Below are 16576 nucleotides of genomic sequence, written 5' to 3'. Positions count from 1 at the left end.
CGTATAAAAAATCGAGCGGCCCGCGTAGCTACGTTAGGACTCGGACCTTTATTTCCAAAAGGATTTTTGATATTTTTTTATAAGTTTCCCCACTTGTTTGAAGACTAATTAACGTATAGAAATATAATGGTGAGTAATAAAAAAATACAATAGTATTAAGATTTAATTTACATATTTACGGCATTGTTCGAAGTGATGTAACAGCACAAGACAACATAATAAATTACTTACTACATTTCTACTCAAATTAATTTAATCTAATACAAGTAATAGACACCTAGAATTTTTTTACAATTAAATTAAAAATATCTTTTCTTAAAAACTACCAATCACTACGCATAATCCTTGTTTTTATCACGTAACGAAACTTTGTTTTATAATATACTTATCGCGTCTTTATCAATCACTTGGGTGAAGCGCATCATATTTTTTTATTCATAATATTTATCTGGTCTAATATTAGATAAAAGCTAAAGATTTTATTTGTTCAAGAACTATTGAATTACTATTTAAGAATTGGAACAATCTTTTTGTGTTGGATAATTTTTTTTTTTTTCGAAAATTGATTTATTACGATAATCACGGTACGTGTACAACTCTTGGTTATTTTCAGTGGAACAATGGGTCGGCCAAGTCATTAATAAAGTCACAACACGAAGCCGCAGTATGCTTTCATATATCTTCAAAAAATATAAAACACACTTCACAGGATGTTGACTACTTACGCCAATTGGGATATTTAAATAATCAAAAATATGATTTATAAAAGAAATATCATAACGGACAAAATACAAAAAAAAAAAAACAAATTAGCAAAAACTGGGAAAAATTTTCCCAATACACCAATCGTCCTAAATCTAATCCCTAAACAGGCAAAAGGAAATAATTTACTAATATGAAAGATGTTTTTTTTTTTCATTTACACCAATATACTGCACTAATTACATCAGTAGTATAATCTAGTACATCAGTAGTAGAATCATAAAATAAATTGTGTTGTGTGCCCATTTAGGGGTTAGATGGGTTATATACAATGATACCTGTAAAATCAAATTCATGATATTTATTATTATTACAACATATAAGTACATTTATCAAAGTTCAATATTAACATTCTATTTTAATTTTCAGAGATCTACTTGTACTTTAATTTTTATATTATATTTACAATTAATTGATTTCACACTATTTATATTCGAATCATAAGTTTCAAGGAACATTTATATTGTGGGACAGTCAACGTTTTTTTTATATTCATTCTTTTTGATCACAAATAAATATAGGCAGAGGTGAATTATTATAAATTTGATAGTTCTTAGAAAAAATTAAATATTAGACATATTATGGATGATCTATGAATTTTTATTTTTGTTATACATTTAACAAATAAAGAATAGGTACATTAAATATAGTAGATTATAATTATTCACCTTTATAAGAACCATAGTTTACAATTTCTAAATCTAGAATAACAAATATCGTCCAAATTTTCTTTGAACAAAGAAAAGAACTACTGAAATTAATTAATATTATAAAAATTAACTGATCACATGTACACCATCTGAAGCGAACTAAAGCTCATTTTTAAATTTTTATTTTCACTTTTGTTACTATCAAACACACTATTATAAATACTTAAGCCTAAAGATCACATGCTAATGCCAATAGATAAACATAAACTTAAAATAAACATCTAGCTGCTTAGACATTAAATACTAGAGTAAACATAAATTATAACTATTCTTAAAACTACTTGTAGAATTTTAATAACGGTTTCCCAATTAATTGAATTGGTCGTTATAAATTTATTTATATTTACTTCTCATAATAATTATAATAAGATCTTTGAATTTCTTTATTTTCGTTCATTTTAAATAAACCTCCTTAAACGGAACAATCGTGTAACTAAATCACATCCTATTTGAAATTCTTTAAAAATCATCTTTAAAGTCCAATTACTATTGTTAATTTTTGGGTTAATTAAATCAGTAGTGTAGTAATAACATTACAAAAAGATTGAACTTATTCATCTTAGGCCATATTGCATTAGTTATAAGCAAATAATTTTATAATAATAGGATTTAAAATGTTTTAAACTTATTAATTTCATAGAAAATATTTAAATTTCAAAAAGAAATATTATTTTTTTATAATTTGGATCAATTTGAAGTGTAAAGTAAAGTACGAAGGTTGAGGCTTAAAGAGATGCATAAAAATATGAATTTGAAGAAAGATGAAAGTATAGATTTAAAAAAAATCCTGGCTGTGCTATATTATTTAATTTTTGTTGAATATTCATTATAATTGCAGTAGGTATCACATCAGTTTGTGCATAGGTTTTTAGGTTATTAAAAAAATGTTTATCATAATATGCAAATAAATAAATTATTTTTGATTTAAATCGTATTTGTTCATAACTTTAATATATCTATGGTAAGTAAGTCTAGAGGGTAATTTAAAATTTATGTTATAATTTAATTTTTGTTTTCTGTTTCTTAATAACAAACCAACATATGTGACACACAATATATTATTAAAATTCTTCTTAAAATTAATAAATTCATTTAATATTTATATTTATGGCAGGCTTACATCTCACAGCAGTCGCATATCTATTTTAGAATACTTTTAAAAATTGAATTACTAATTGTAGTGTTTGAGTATGGAAAGAAAATTTGGCTGATTTCTATTAAATAAACCTTTGATTAACTAATGTCGTCTTTAAAGTCATTAATATGATAAAATATAATATATATTTTTTAAAAAATATGTAGGTATTTTTTTGTATTGGCGGACCATTTTCTGAAACAACACCTTGGTATTAATACAATAAATAAACTTTGGGACGTAAACCCGCCAAATATCTAGAATTTTAAATTAAAATTAACATTTTAAATTGTAATCTAAGTGATTTAATAATGTACATTGGCACTTAGAATAAAGAAGTAGAATTATAAAATATTATTTTAAATAAAGCAAACACTATACAAGTGATGATGATGATGAAAAGTATAGTAGTTACACATTTTAAGTAAATTATGTATGTTTCGGCCATATCGTAGGAATGACCATTTTGTGAAATTCACTCGTTCCATGAACTCAACTGAATTTGACCACATGTTTGAATCTTCAACGATTAACAATTTTGTCATTGTTGTTTATCCATATCGGAAAATAAGGTATCCTAGAATTTTTTAATAAAAAAATATCGAATATGTCGTGGACTAAACATTATATAACAGTCATTGTAATTTTAAAGTCGAGAAATCAGTTATAATAAAAAGTATTACTTACAATAAGTACTAATAATTTAGTATTTCCTATTCCTTTGATCTGTTCCATATAAGCTGGCCAATAGATAATTAAGCATTTCACGAAACGCAAATATTTCATTAAGTGTAATTCTACGACATGACCTCGACATAAACACCCAATAACATTTATCTTACATTTAAAGCAGATCTGAAAGATCTAAAGCAGATCATAAAACAGTGACAATTTAATTATTTAATTCGTATTTGATTTAAAGAAAATATAGCTCCCACATAACGCATATTAGCTACATGATATTAAAGAATAAAGAAATAAATGATGACTAAATAAAGGACAGAAAAATATTTAAAAAAAAAATACGAAAGAACTTATGAAATAATTGCAAACATTGTTAATTTTGAAGCTTTATCACAATCAATCAAGTATCACAAATTTATGAATGGAGTAAAGAGTGATTAAATAAGTGAATTATTTAATCTTGTACATTCTCTCGCTCTCTGTTCTTTATAATTTGAACTAACCTGACTAGTTAAATTTCCCGCCGAATGTCACAGTTGGCAAATAGCAGCTGGGAGCTGATTTTCACAATTGACAATAGATCATAATATAAAAAAAACAGGATAAAAAAGGCACGGACGACCTAAGACCGGAGTGCGAACTAACTTTGATTAACTGTACTATCAAAACAAAACCGCTTTTAAACAAAAAAATAAGAAAAATAAAAACACAGTAACAAAAGAGGCACAGACTATCAAAGCGTCTTACTACTTTTTAAATTAAAAAAAAATGAGACTGGGGATACCGTTATTTCGGACCAAATAAACCATACCGATAACTATAAGCATATATCTTTGTAAAATATGACTTATGACTAACCCAATAAGTTTTGTATATATTGTAAATACTCGTATTTAGGTTAATTATAGGTGAAGACAGTATTTTAACTGTTTTTAACATCCACTCTCCTGTTGTGTAATTACCTCTTCATGTCGCACAAGCTCCTCGTGTATTCCCCATACAATTGGCGAAGTGATTAGTGCACAGCTGGCACGTTCAGAGCGCCATAACCAAATAACAGAACAGATATTTTAAATCCAACTGTATTTATTTACTTCGCTATGAGAATATAGTTCCGTTTTTGTGGGGTCGTGTGAATATGATCTCTTCGTCGTCCGCGTTGACGCTCTCGGCGGTGGTGAGAGCGACGGTGTCGCTGTGCACCACGTGCGGGGACTCGTTGAACTCGTCTAACTCTTCGAGTCCCGCTGAAACACATACAACCTTTGTAAAATATTTAAAAAATGATTTTTTTTTTATGTCATGGCGTAGTGGCATCGCGTCTGACACGACTACAAGATTTCTTTGATTTCTGGTTGTCTACAAGAGCGAGTATAAAATAATTTAAAATAATTATTCCCCCGAATGGGGATTGAAACCACAAACTGTAAATACAAATTAAAACAGAATTGAACTAACAGCCGTTGCACTTACAGTCACACGTTCAGGACTTACGCGAATAAAGCGGCGCGAATAAGCTGGTTTATAATATAGTTTATAAGAAAGAAATAAAAAAAATACCTGTGTAATCAGAGGGTGCTAGTAATAAGTACTGTTCAGAACGTGTTGGCCACAACAAATGGGCCATCACGATGAACGCCATGCAGTCTGCTGAATATGTTATACCTAAAAAAATATACAACTTATTAATTTATCACAAAAATTGCTTTTATTTTTGTATTGTCTATATGTTTTTAGCTGTATCCCGCGTTTTGCAGGATAGGAAGAGGGAACACGGGTTAGGACACTGCGCTCCCCACTTTCCGTCTAATTTTTGAGGCATTGTGTGGTGAGTGGCGGAACTCTACGCCGCACTTTGCCTCGACACCAAAGCGAAGAAATGAAAATACAAATATATATAAATATTTCATTTCCTCGAGTGGGGATCGAAACCACAACCAGTTGTGTTTACAGGCACACTTTGGGCACCTGCGCCACGACTGGCCACACATAAACTAAACTAAGCTTAAATATTACTTAATATGTAATACTTATATTTATTAGTACTAAAATAATAATTTAATAATTGGTGATTTGTTCCAATAACATAAAACGTTAATATAAAAACAACTACTGACCTAAAATAAACTTGAATTTCCACAGAGGGCTAATTCCCAGAGCTATTAGCGCAATTATCGGTAAGTACACGAACCAAACAAGGCTTGAGGCACCAAAATGTAGTAAAAAATTTAATTTTGGCATATTGTGCTCGTACATCATAGTGTTGCGTAGTTCTAGTACGAACCAAATCATAATGGCCACGCGCAGTGACAGTATTAACCAACCTGGCCAAGTTTGATATTCGTCGATTTCTTCAATTATATCAACTTCAGTCTGAAAATAATAAAAAAATACATTAATAAGTAATATAGGAAGCAGTGTCACGCTTTTTCCTGCTTAGGAGTTAGGCAGAGAGAATCTAGTGTTAAAACACTTCATTCAAATCATCGTGTTCATTGGAACCAAATGTCACGTTTTGTCTTAACAGAGAAAAACAAAGTAAATACTAAATGGTCCATTTTTTAATTGGATATCGAACCCACAACCAATCACCACTCATTTACAGGTTAGACATTGTTAGCTGCGGAATTATTATTTTTTATTTATTTTGTTATTATTGCGGAAAATTTTACAGGATACCATTGAATTTTAACAGGATAATTTTCACCTATAAGTAGGTACATGAAAAACAACTTACTGTATTCCATACATATAATAGTATATGTACTACTCCATAAACTATCCATACTCCAAACACAAGAGGTTTATAAGTCAGTTCAAGTCTTGTTACTGCCCAACCTTTTGCCAATAGTAAAAGAAGGAGCATGAATAATGTCTGTAACATATTTATAAATATTTAAATTTAAAGAAAAATTAATAAAATCAATTAATCAATAAAAGGTTTTTTTAGCATCACGCTCCAGCATACAGCTTGTTAAGTTGTGGATATAGCAAGTTAACACTAGAAGTGCCGAAGATTGATACCCCCCTTGAACCGCCGTCGTGACAAATTTGTCCCATTCTACTTATTATGTTGATTGTTGGTATAATACAAAAAAAAATATTAAAATAATTCGTAAAATATGTAGACCATATTTAATAATCAATTCTTATTCTTTAACAAACATAAAAGTATCAAAAAATAAAACACAAAGAAAGAATAACATTGCGTGGTAATGCCTCCAGAATTCGGCGGAAAATGCCAGCGGAGTGCATAGCACTAGGTTCCCAGGTTCCCTCTACCTACCCTACAATTGCCCACATTTGGTATCAAGTGTTTTTCTGAAATTCAAGCCTAGCTTAGTCATCCTTTCATCTGATACCTCACTTGGACTAGCGGCAAAATTTAGTATTGACACCCAATTTTACCCTACTTTTCAAGCTATTATTTTTTAAGATTTATACATAAATGTATAGTTTTCAGATTTTTTCCTGTACTAGTACTACATGTAGATGCTAGCTGCCAAATTTCATAATTCTAAGTTAACTGAAAGTACCTTATTAATTTGATTCCCTTTATAGTGTCGAAATACATGTTTTTTACTATAGTAAATTAATTTTACTATAGTAATTTATATATAAATAGTCATATCTTTTTTTAAGGGCGCTTTTCCAGGAAAGCAAGGGACTGTAGATCGTCATATAGTTCATATTCATATACTCATATGAATATCAACTCGATTTCTCCAAGCATTCCTGAGATAAAGGCACAGACAGACGGATGGACAAAAAAATGATCTTATAAGAGTTTTTTTTCCTTAAAAGCTACAGAACCCTAAAAACTTAGGCATTGACTGCTAAACCTACTATTCAATTTTTTTCCGCACCCGCATTGCTCTTTCCCCTCCACCTCGTCCCCGAGGCATGAAAATATGTCAAATTATACCCTCAAATAATAACATAATAATGGCGGGACAAAAATGACCCAGCGGCAGTTCTAGGTAAATCTCTTTTTTTTTCAAAAAGTATGACTGCTATAAAATTATTTATATTTTTAATTAAATAAAGGTGTAAAATTGGTAATAGTAAAAAAATTTCATCTACATAAATTAACAAATAAAAAAGTTATATACAATCAACCTTGCGTTTGGGTCAAATTGGGACAGCGGCGCTTCTAGTGTTAAGACACTGCGATAACTCTAATACAGCCCAATTTTCGATTCGTTGCGTGTTGAATGTTGGATCTCAGCTCAACAAAAAATTTTGTCTTTAACGCAATGCGAAGAAGAAAATTAAAATAATTAATTCCCTCGAGGGGGTATAGAAAACAAAACCATCGAGTTTGTATTCAAGCGCTATGGCACTCCGTTCTGGCAGCATCAATAAATATGTGATGTATAGGTATACAAAATATTAAATAAACTGAAAATTAAATCTCTTTATTTTAGAAAACATGATTATAAAATCTATATTAATTATGAATATAAAGTACAACTTACACTACAAAGTGTACATGTGTAGACTGGGGATGTAACCATTTAAGAGTTACGATTATTTTTAGATATAAATGGAATCTAAGAGAATTGTTATGATAGGTTTTCTTTTCGCCTGGCCAAGTTGACTACTACTAAGGATGATTGTGGTCTACAACCACAGGCAGGCCAGGGCCTTAGGGCCAGGCAAAGCTTTTCCAGGTTCTGACATCCCTGTGTATTATTCTCTATATGCCTCTATCAAAGTTCTGAAGGCAAAATGGGCATCCATAACGCTCAACCCTGACAGTAATTCAAAAAGCCTTGTAGTATGGCTCATATTCTTTATGCCTCCTTGTAAATAGGTGTAATAAAGCTAATTCATTAAACGTTACATCTGTTATACAAATATAAAGAAGTAGAAAGTTCATTAATAAATTGTGACTTACTCTGCTCATAATGTCAAGTATGTCACCAGCTACAGCTAAGCCAGCAAATCCCACGCCGTCAGCAGCATATTTCACAGCATGAACAACATTAAAACAAAGTGCCACAAACTCCAGTATAAGACTGAATGTGAATAATTTTGTAACTGGATGTCTTTGTGTCCTAAAATCAAAGAAGTTTTTATAGTCTCCATTATGGTATCCTTTTTTATTTTATGCAGTATGCACATAGATAACATTTTGGTTTCTTTAAGTTATATTTGGGACTGTTAAATCTAAATTTATTTTATTAAATAAAACCTTTACTAGATAGATTCTTTAGTAGATAGACACTGACATCAAAAATAATTAACAAAACGTAACAAAATAAATATACAACTAAACATAATAATGTTATTTTCTATTTTTTATTTTTTGTTTCATATTTTTTCAATACCCATATTATGTTACTTTTGATGTCTGTATTTGTTTGTAACTTTTATAAAATAATAGAGTAGGGTAATGGCTGATAATGTGTGGCTTTTTCGTAATGTTGAAAAACTAAGGATGGAATGGTTTCTCTATTATTAACCTAATGTTGTCTTCAATTTGTTTTTGTTTAATGTTTGTTTTGAAAGTAAATGAAAATGTGCAAGAAAAAGCAAAACATGGGCAAGTGCAAATATGAATATTTGTTACATCTCTAGTCCTTCACACAAGCATGGGGTTCTTTTAAGCCTGATCTTTAAGGATAGTTAATTTATTAAGTAATTACTTACCTCACTGCATAAATTTGTACAGGAAGCAGAATAATATAGCACAGCCAAAACATCAAATACAATTCTAATGTATTTTGTCTATCAAAAGAGAATTGATATAACATTGAATTATAAAAAGAAATGTTTGGACTTCCATTAACAAGCCAGAAATCATATTGTATAGCTTGTGAATTGCTTGTTAATGTTTTATTGTCTGTAGATGGAGCTCCAGTGTAGTGATGCCAAGTACAAGATTCTTCATCCAAATAGCATGACACTATTGATACATACCAAAATCTTAAAATAAAAAATACATATTATTTGTTTTTACAAATATTATCATACAGGAATGTTTATTATCACAAAATATATTATTATCAATTCAATTCACAAATGAATGAAACTTTCAAATATTGTAGGGTTTTAAATAAGGACAGAAGTATATGTTTTACCTTGGCTGACCACTGTTTTTTATAACATATGTAAATTGATTATTTTTAATTACATTCCAGGGAGAATCTTCATCTATGCAGAGCTCCCCTTGCTTACAAGGAATTCTTCTAAATAAATCCTGCCCATTGGCATTACATTTTGGATGGTATGCTGAACCATTCAACTGTTGAAACATTACTTGACAAGCTTTTTCTTTATCCACAATATCACGACTTTTATAGTAATGTAAAAAATGTTGTCTATCTAAAACTGCAAATGTCACAGGATATTTAAACATATCCTTCGAAGTTAGGTTACCAAAAATGTAACCATATGTTTCCTTCTGAAAATGAATATCTGTTTTTTGGAATCCAAATTTAACTAAAAACTTAAAAAAATCACTTGTCGAAAATTCTCCTTTTATTCGGGTCGCTGATGCACCAAATATAATACAGGATAATAATAAAATTATAAGTTTACACATTTCGACGTTAAGATGTAACGCAAAGCAATATTAATATTTATTATACATCGGTTGTTTTAATTTTTACTAAAAATTGGTAAGTAGTTTCCTTCATTCTTAAATGATCATATTATATTCGCTCTTTAACATTTTTGTATTAATAACAATACAATGCACCAATAATAAAACATCGACAAGCGAATGAGGTGTTGTCAATTGTCATCTTGTAACTGTCCACAGAGTACCAACTACAGACAACCAACCAGAATAAAATAGAAAATATAGAAAACAATATTTATGTACCGACTTATACCGATATATCAGATTTATAAGATACATATTTGGATAAAAAAACGAGGCTTATAGCAATTTATATCAAATGTAGTTAAAGTAGGGTATGGATATAATGCATATTTATAAAGTAATTTTAACAAAATTAATAATACTTTGATTAGATCTTTTCATTGTAACTTTATTTTCATTACAAATCTAAAAGTAGTAGCATTTAGTATTGTATTTTGCTGTTTCTAAGGTTTTTTAAATTCCATTTGCTATTTTTTCGACTCCTGAAGTTGGCAACTCTGGTCATCAGTGTCTATGTCCACAATTTCACAAAGTAACAACAGTTTCTCAATAGTCAATTCATCAATTCAATTGACAATTTGCACCTTCTAAAATAATGGCTTAGATTTGTATATGTTATAAAAAGAGATAAAAGTGTCGTTTGATTTTATATATTTTTTGTAGTTTATTATTAGTATAACTATTTAATAATGATGAAGTCGATATATTCATTGTGAAGATGTTCATTCAATTCAAGAATCATCTCTATTGCTTGCTTACCAGTATTAGCAATTGGCAGTACTTGCTTGTCAGCCATAGCAACCACTGATATGTCTAACAAGCCTTTTCCTTTGTGAGGACGGAGTTAAAACTCACAAAATAATAGTAAAAAAAAATAGTTTTTTTGTCTTAAACCATAATGGATCATTGATAACATTACAAAATACAATTCGTACGGTGTTCTTGCTCTGTAACCTCAATCAAGCGGAAGTGACAAGAACTTGCTGATTGTAGTGGATTTAAGTATTTTATCCAATTTATAATATTGCTACTGGTTTTAATAGTTTGTGTTTCATGTTGTTACCTAGTTACTATTCCAATATAATGGTGGAAAAAGGTGCACCACAACAACCCGCGGATGATAGTTTAGAAAATGCCGAATGGTACTGGGGCGATATTACTCGGTAAGATTGTATCTATCGTTATTATTTTATTTAATCAATATTAACATATAATTAAATAATTATCGTACATATTATTATTTAAATGATTATTCATACGAAGTACAAAGTTGCTAAGCAAGCACCTATGTAAAATTAAATAAAAATTCTAAATGTTTATTATTATACCTCTATAATATAAAAAGTTTGTATAATATTGTTAGACAATATGTATTTCTAGTTTTCATATTTCATTGCTTACATTTCATAACATGCTCAATACAATGATAAAATATAATATATAATATTTATTAATAACAAAGTTACACAAATTATGATATCACTTATTTCTTAAAATATCTCATACAAATAATCATTTTTTATAAAATTAATTCATGTACATAAAATGTATTTATGTTAAATAAAAAGTCAAGTCAAGTCAAGTCAAGTCAAGTGTCAAGTTTTTCAAAGCAATATTATTCAGAGAAAACATAGTGTTAAGACATTTTATTCTAACTCACCACCCAATTTTCAAACATTGTGTGTTAAGTGCCAGAAGTCTACACCACCCTATGTCTTAAAGAGCAGGGAAATGAAAATAATTTAAATATAATCATTCCCTGAGAGGAGATTGAGCCCACAACCATTACATTTACAGTGATGCTCTCCAACTACTTATTGTGTAGTTGGTTATATTTCCATTTATTGAAAAATGCTATCTTTATGTAAACCTACTGTGCTGTGCCTACCCTGCTGTATGCGGGATACAGCGTGGTATAGCTTTCAACATTTAATGACTTGAAAATTGAGTGGAAATTTGGGAACTGAATGCAACAACTACCACTAGATTCCCTTTATCTAAAATGCTATATGAGATACAGCATTAAGCATAAATAAATATAAATAAGACTTATAATTATTAACAAATTTTTAAAATATTTTACAGAGAGGAAGTCAATGAGAAATTACTGGATACATGTGATGGTACTTTCCTTGTACGTAATGCCTCAAATAAAGATACAGGATTCACATTAACTGTAAGAAAAGGTGGTACAAATAAATTAATAAAAATTTATCATCAAGATGGCCATTATGGTTTCTGTGAACCATATGAGTTTGACTCTATTGTAGCACTTATAAACTACTACACAGAATATTCACTTGCACAATGTAACAGCAGTTTGGATATTAAGCTCATGTATCCATTATCTCGAAATCAAGATAGTGATAGTGGGGAAAATATAAATGATGAAACGTTAGAAACACGGTATAAAGAAATCCATAAAGAATTTGTATTAAAAACTCGAGATTATGACGAACGCTCTGACAAATACATGAGGCTACGAGAGGAAGTTAAATTCAAAAGGCAAGCTTTAGATGCTTTTAAAGAAACTCTTAAAGCTTGTGAAGATCATTTGAAATTACAAGAGAAAATGCAATCTGAGGCCCAACCACACGAAAGAAATGATTTAATAGAGAATAATAGGCACCTTATAACAAGAGTCAACAGTTTAAGACAGGCCAGATTAAGATTAAACAATATTCTCAAGGACACAGTTGATTCAAATCTGCTTCTTGAGAGAGAAATAACAAAATTAAAATCTGATATTATTAATTTGTATAAGATAAAAGACCGATACAAAGTGTAAGTTCTATTTTTTAAAATAAATTATATAACTAATAAAATGATTCTATAATTAATGATCCAGCAGCACAATGTGTGACTGTAAATGCCATGGTTGTGAGTTTGAGTCCCACTGTGAGAAATGAATAATTTTCATACTTCCTCTTTAGGGCCAACACAAAGCGCGACGTTAAGTCCCATCCCATTCCAATATCTATCTTGCAAGATAGAAATAAACAAAAAAACAGATGGTTACAAAATTGTGATTGACTTTTCAAACTATCATACAAAATCTATATATAACAGAGCTGATGTCTCAATAATTTAATACTTGTGTACTTTTAATCATATGTTTTTATAGATGGTTACAAAAACGAGGTAAAGCCGAGGAGTATTTACACGCATTAGAAGACGACAACATACATAAACTTGAAGAACTATATGCACATCGTGAAATGATTACTTGGATGGTAGAAAATTGCACGCGTGAAATGGCTGAAAGGATGCTAGAAGGGAAACCCCAAGGCACATTCTTAATAAGACCCAATTCAACTGGTCAACTTGCATTGTCAATATGTTGTAATAATATGGTATATCACTGCATAATTTTTAAATCCGAAAGAGGTTATGGTTTTGCTGAACCTTATAATATTTACAAGTAAGTAATAGATATAATATATTACAACTGAATTTTAGCCATATTATTTTTTCCTCTATAGCATGGACAGTCAAGGAGAACCTAGTGTCAATACTTTTCGTTTACTGCTTTCCATCTAGATTTCAGACATTGTGTGTTGACTAAATAAATATTTCACTTCCTTGGGGATTGAACCCATAAACAGTTGGATTACAGTCACACTTTGTACCCCTGTGCCACGACTGGCCTCTAATTATCTGAAAAAAGTACATAATATATTTAAATGAGAGTAACAAGGATTTCCAAGTAGGATAATTTTGGTAAATTACATATCAATACTCCACTGCAAATATTTGTATAAAATGAAAATTTTAATGAATTTCTTTTTTTTTTTCAGAACATTGAATGAACTTGTGCTACATTATGCTACTAACTCTTTAGAGGAACACAATGAACAGCTAAGGACAGCCTTGAAGTATCCTGTAAATGCACACTTTGTGAAACCTGATAAAAAAGTACATGAAACACAAACAGATCTGAGCCAACATGAAACACAGCTTCATCACCAGCGGAGAAGACAACGTCACCCACTGCCATAGTGAACCAGTGAACACAGCATGGCCTAAATCTCTGCTAGTCATTTTGTGAGTAAAAAGACTAGTTATTGTCACTATGGATGGAAAATATGTTGTGTACTGATGAGAATTACTGATATTGTGAATACTTTTTGCTTAAAAGGGGTCCTTCCATAAATTTAACGTCACACGAAATATTGAAATGTATTTTATATGTCGATTTGGAAGGAATGAGAGTATAAACAACATGTAATGCATAAATATTACTTAATAGGCTTAACTGTGCCTCCCTCAGTGTAAGGAAAAAATGTGCCTGTCCCTATTTCAGATATTAAGCAATACAGTTATATTAAAAAACAATTAATTAGAAACCAGTGCAGCTTACCCATACTTACCCTGCTAAATCCTTTCGTAAAATAATAATTTCATATTATATTTTGATATGTGATGTAGAAGAATTCGTCCCCACCTCTTGTCACACAATGTCGCACTTCGTCGACCCGCTTCCTGCCTCGCTCCTAAATTAAGACGTAATTTATGGATGACCCCAAAGCAATGTATGAGTACGCAGATTTTGAATTCCATATAAGGTTATCAACCTTAATTATATGGATATAATATTAATAAGAGATAAGTTTGGGATGCTATGTTGATGCATCTTTTGTAATGTGATATTTTTTGATAATTACTTAATGTGATGAAATATTTGTACTGTACATTTCATCAGTGCGCATGTTCAAGGTGTGGATGTTACATTCATAGTTGTTTCATGTTATACAGTGAAAATTGTCATATAGTAACATTGCATTTTGATTATTGATTTTGTAAATTTAAAGTATGCAAGTATGGGTTGAATGTACAAAAGTATTAACTTTAACATTGTTGATTTCTCTTACATATTGTGTTATACACAATTTTTTATATTATTAATTTATATCTTAAATTAAGATCTTCAGTAAATATGTTTTGAGTGATAATTTATATAATGTATACTATATTTGTTTTAATTACTGTATGGGTAAAATTATGCCAAACATAATTTATAGTTAATATTAATTTACACAATAATTTTATTTGTATGCCAGACAAAGGTCAAATACAATTTGCACAATTCCACATGTCCAATATATATAAATACATAACCATATATAATTTACTAAATAATATTACGAAATGAAAAGTATAGGTTTACATATATCTTTATATTTTATATAAACATGAAGCAAAAATATTGTGTCTTTTTACGAAAATTGTGCGTATGTAAGAGTATGAAATTTGGCACAGTTGTAGTTTATACAGAAAAGGAATGTGCAGAATGTCATTCATTTTTTTAAATAATGCATAAAAAATACATTCAGTTAATGAAAAAATACATGTCACTACTATTTGTTTGACAATATACAAATTTATATAAAGTGCTATTTGCTATGGCATTGCAAAATTAAAAATACAACATGATAAAAATATATATATTTTTACAACATATATCTTAAAATCAAGATCAAGACAAACATTTAAATTATAACTAGGTGAACTAGCTATATTACAATGTCTGAATAAATTACCTTGGTATACTTAAAAGCAATAATATATATAAATTTATAAGTGTAATCTTGTATGTGAGGGGCCTAAATTCAAATTTATTACACGTTTTTTCGAAATGAATATTTCTTGACATGTGATTTTATGATGGTCATGGAAAATCTTCATTTATTTTTTATAAATTAATTATTAATAACATTAAAGATTTATTTTACACTGAATTTCACATAAAATTAAACTGAAATCTAGTTTCAATAAAGTGATAAAAGTATGTTGGTTAATAATTTTGAGCCATACAGCTATTTTTAAATGGATGCCATATTATATAGCCTCTTATCTTATCAGCACATGTATACATTTAAATATATACATAATAAATTGTAGTAGTCTAAAAGATGTTTGAGTTAATGCACAATAAGTGGTTATTTTATTACACACACTATTAATTTGTATTAAATATATATTTATACAAATGTAATATGTATTATATTACATTTGTATAAAACATTTCCAATAGCTGTAAACGTCATACATTGAATGTATAATTTTACTAAAAAAATAAATACTTTTTATTATTACATATAAAATCTCATCTACCATTTATTTATATTTATTAGAATATTTTATTTATCAATAAGTTTTGGTATGTAAATATAGAAATATATTATATGGTTAATATTAGGGTAATCAAAACAATTATTGTTTTATATAAAATTTAAAACATTGCTTTAATGTATATCATATAAGATATAAAAATGTGTAAGTTACAGATTATTTAAGCGAGATTATTAAATTGGAGTTATTTTTATATTTACATCTGTAAGTATTATTACATTTTGTATGTATATCTGTTAAAAAATATATTATTACTTTGATATGTGTATCAGAATGATTGTAATTTTGTAGACATAGATAATCTACTTGATCTCAATGGTAAATTAGTTAACAAAAATTATATAAATTCAAAGAAATGTTTTATTAATGCAGTAAACCCCAAAACTAGAATTATATATCTTTAAGAAGCTCACAAAAAAATTGAAGTAGCCATTTTTATATGTAATTTAAAATGTGTTGAATAAACAATTTATCAGTAGCTTCTAATATTTATTTACGCTCCTATTTTAGACTGGATTTTTTTCAGTCCAAAAAAGCTGA

At 29.0% G+C, this 16576-nt stretch overlaps 2 protein-coding genes across 3 annotated transcripts; one reads left to right on the top strand and one right to left on the bottom strand.

Annotated features, from left to right (window-relative positions):
* Positions 1 to 150: 150 nt before the first annotated feature.
* Positions 151 to 10058, bottom strand: LOC146528734 (transmembrane protein 145). 2 transcript variants are annotated; one of them, XM_085202894.1, is made up of 8 exons: positions 9838 to 10036; positions 9378 to 9700; positions 8947 to 9222; positions 8192 to 8351; positions 6029 to 6166; positions 5409 to 5664; positions 4852 to 4956; positions 151 to 4538 (listed from the first exon to the last, which is right to left on the bottom strand). In XM_085202894.1, exons 2-8 carry the CDS (start codon positions 9653 to 9655, stop codon positions 4390 to 4392), a joined length of 1362 nt encoding a protein of 453 aa, XP_085059020.1. In that variant the 5' UTR covers positions 9656 to 9700; positions 9838 to 10036; the 3' UTR covers positions 151 to 4389. The 2 variants fall into 2 exon arrangements, with proteins under 2 accessions (XP_085059020.1, XP_085059019.1); XM_085202893.1 differs by having other exon boundaries at positions 9378 to 10058.
* Positions 10059 to 10801: 743 nt separating this feature from the next.
* Pi3K21B (phosphatidylinositol 3-kinase regulatory subunit alpha) lies at positions 10802 to 16515 on the top strand. Its single transcript, XM_085202795.1, has 4 exons — positions 10802 to 11067; positions 11990 to 12688; positions 13029 to 13325; positions 13702 to 16515. Exons 1-4 carry the CDS (start codon positions 10958 to 10960, stop codon positions 13901 to 13903), a joined length of 1308 nt encoding a protein of 435 aa, XP_085058921.1. The 5' UTR covers positions 10802 to 10957; the 3' UTR covers positions 13904 to 16515.
* The last annotated feature ends 61 nt before the right edge of the window (positions 16516 to 16576 follow it).

This window comes from Heliconius melpomene, chromosome 19 (assembly GCF_056956725.1).
Source record: "Heliconius melpomene rosina isolate 202511_hmr_F chromosome 19, ASM5695672v1, whole genome shotgun sequence".
Lineage (NCBI taxonomy): Eukaryota > Metazoa > Arthropoda > Insecta > Lepidoptera > Nymphalidae > Heliconius > Heliconius melpomene.
The sequence above is the reverse complement of the archived record's forward strand: the minus strand, read 5'-3'. Positions and strand labels throughout refer to the sequence as shown.

What these genes read in the sequence shown, in the direction of transcription:
- LOC146528734 (XM_085202893.1), bottom strand. Translation starts at nt 9,841, where the DNA reads ATGTGTAAACTTATAATTTTATTATTATCCTGTATTATATTTGGTGCA. An exon ending in TATTATATGTATGGAATACA is followed by an intron (nt 5,665 to 6,028) that starts GTAAGTTGTTTT and finishes TATTATTTTCAG; the next exon opens with ACTGAAGTTGATATAATTGA. An exon ending in GAAATTCAAGTTTATTTTAG is followed by an intron (nt 4,957 to 5,408) that starts GTCAGTAGTTGT and finishes ATATTTTTTTAG; the next exon opens with GTATAACATATTCAGCAGAC.
- Pi3K21B (XM_085202795.1), top strand. Translation starts at nt 10,958, where the DNA reads ATGTTGTTACCTAGTTACTATTCCAATATAATGGTGGAAAAAGGTGCA. An exon ending in ATAAAAGACCGATACAAAGT is followed by an intron (nt 12,689 to 13,028) that starts GTAAGTTCTATT and finishes ATGTTTTTATAG; the next exon opens with ATGGTTACAAAAACGAGGTA. An exon ending in GAACCTTATAATATTTACAA is followed by an intron (nt 13,326 to 13,701) that starts GTAAGTAATAGA and finishes TTTTTTTTTCAG; the next exon opens with AACATTGAATGAACTTGTGC.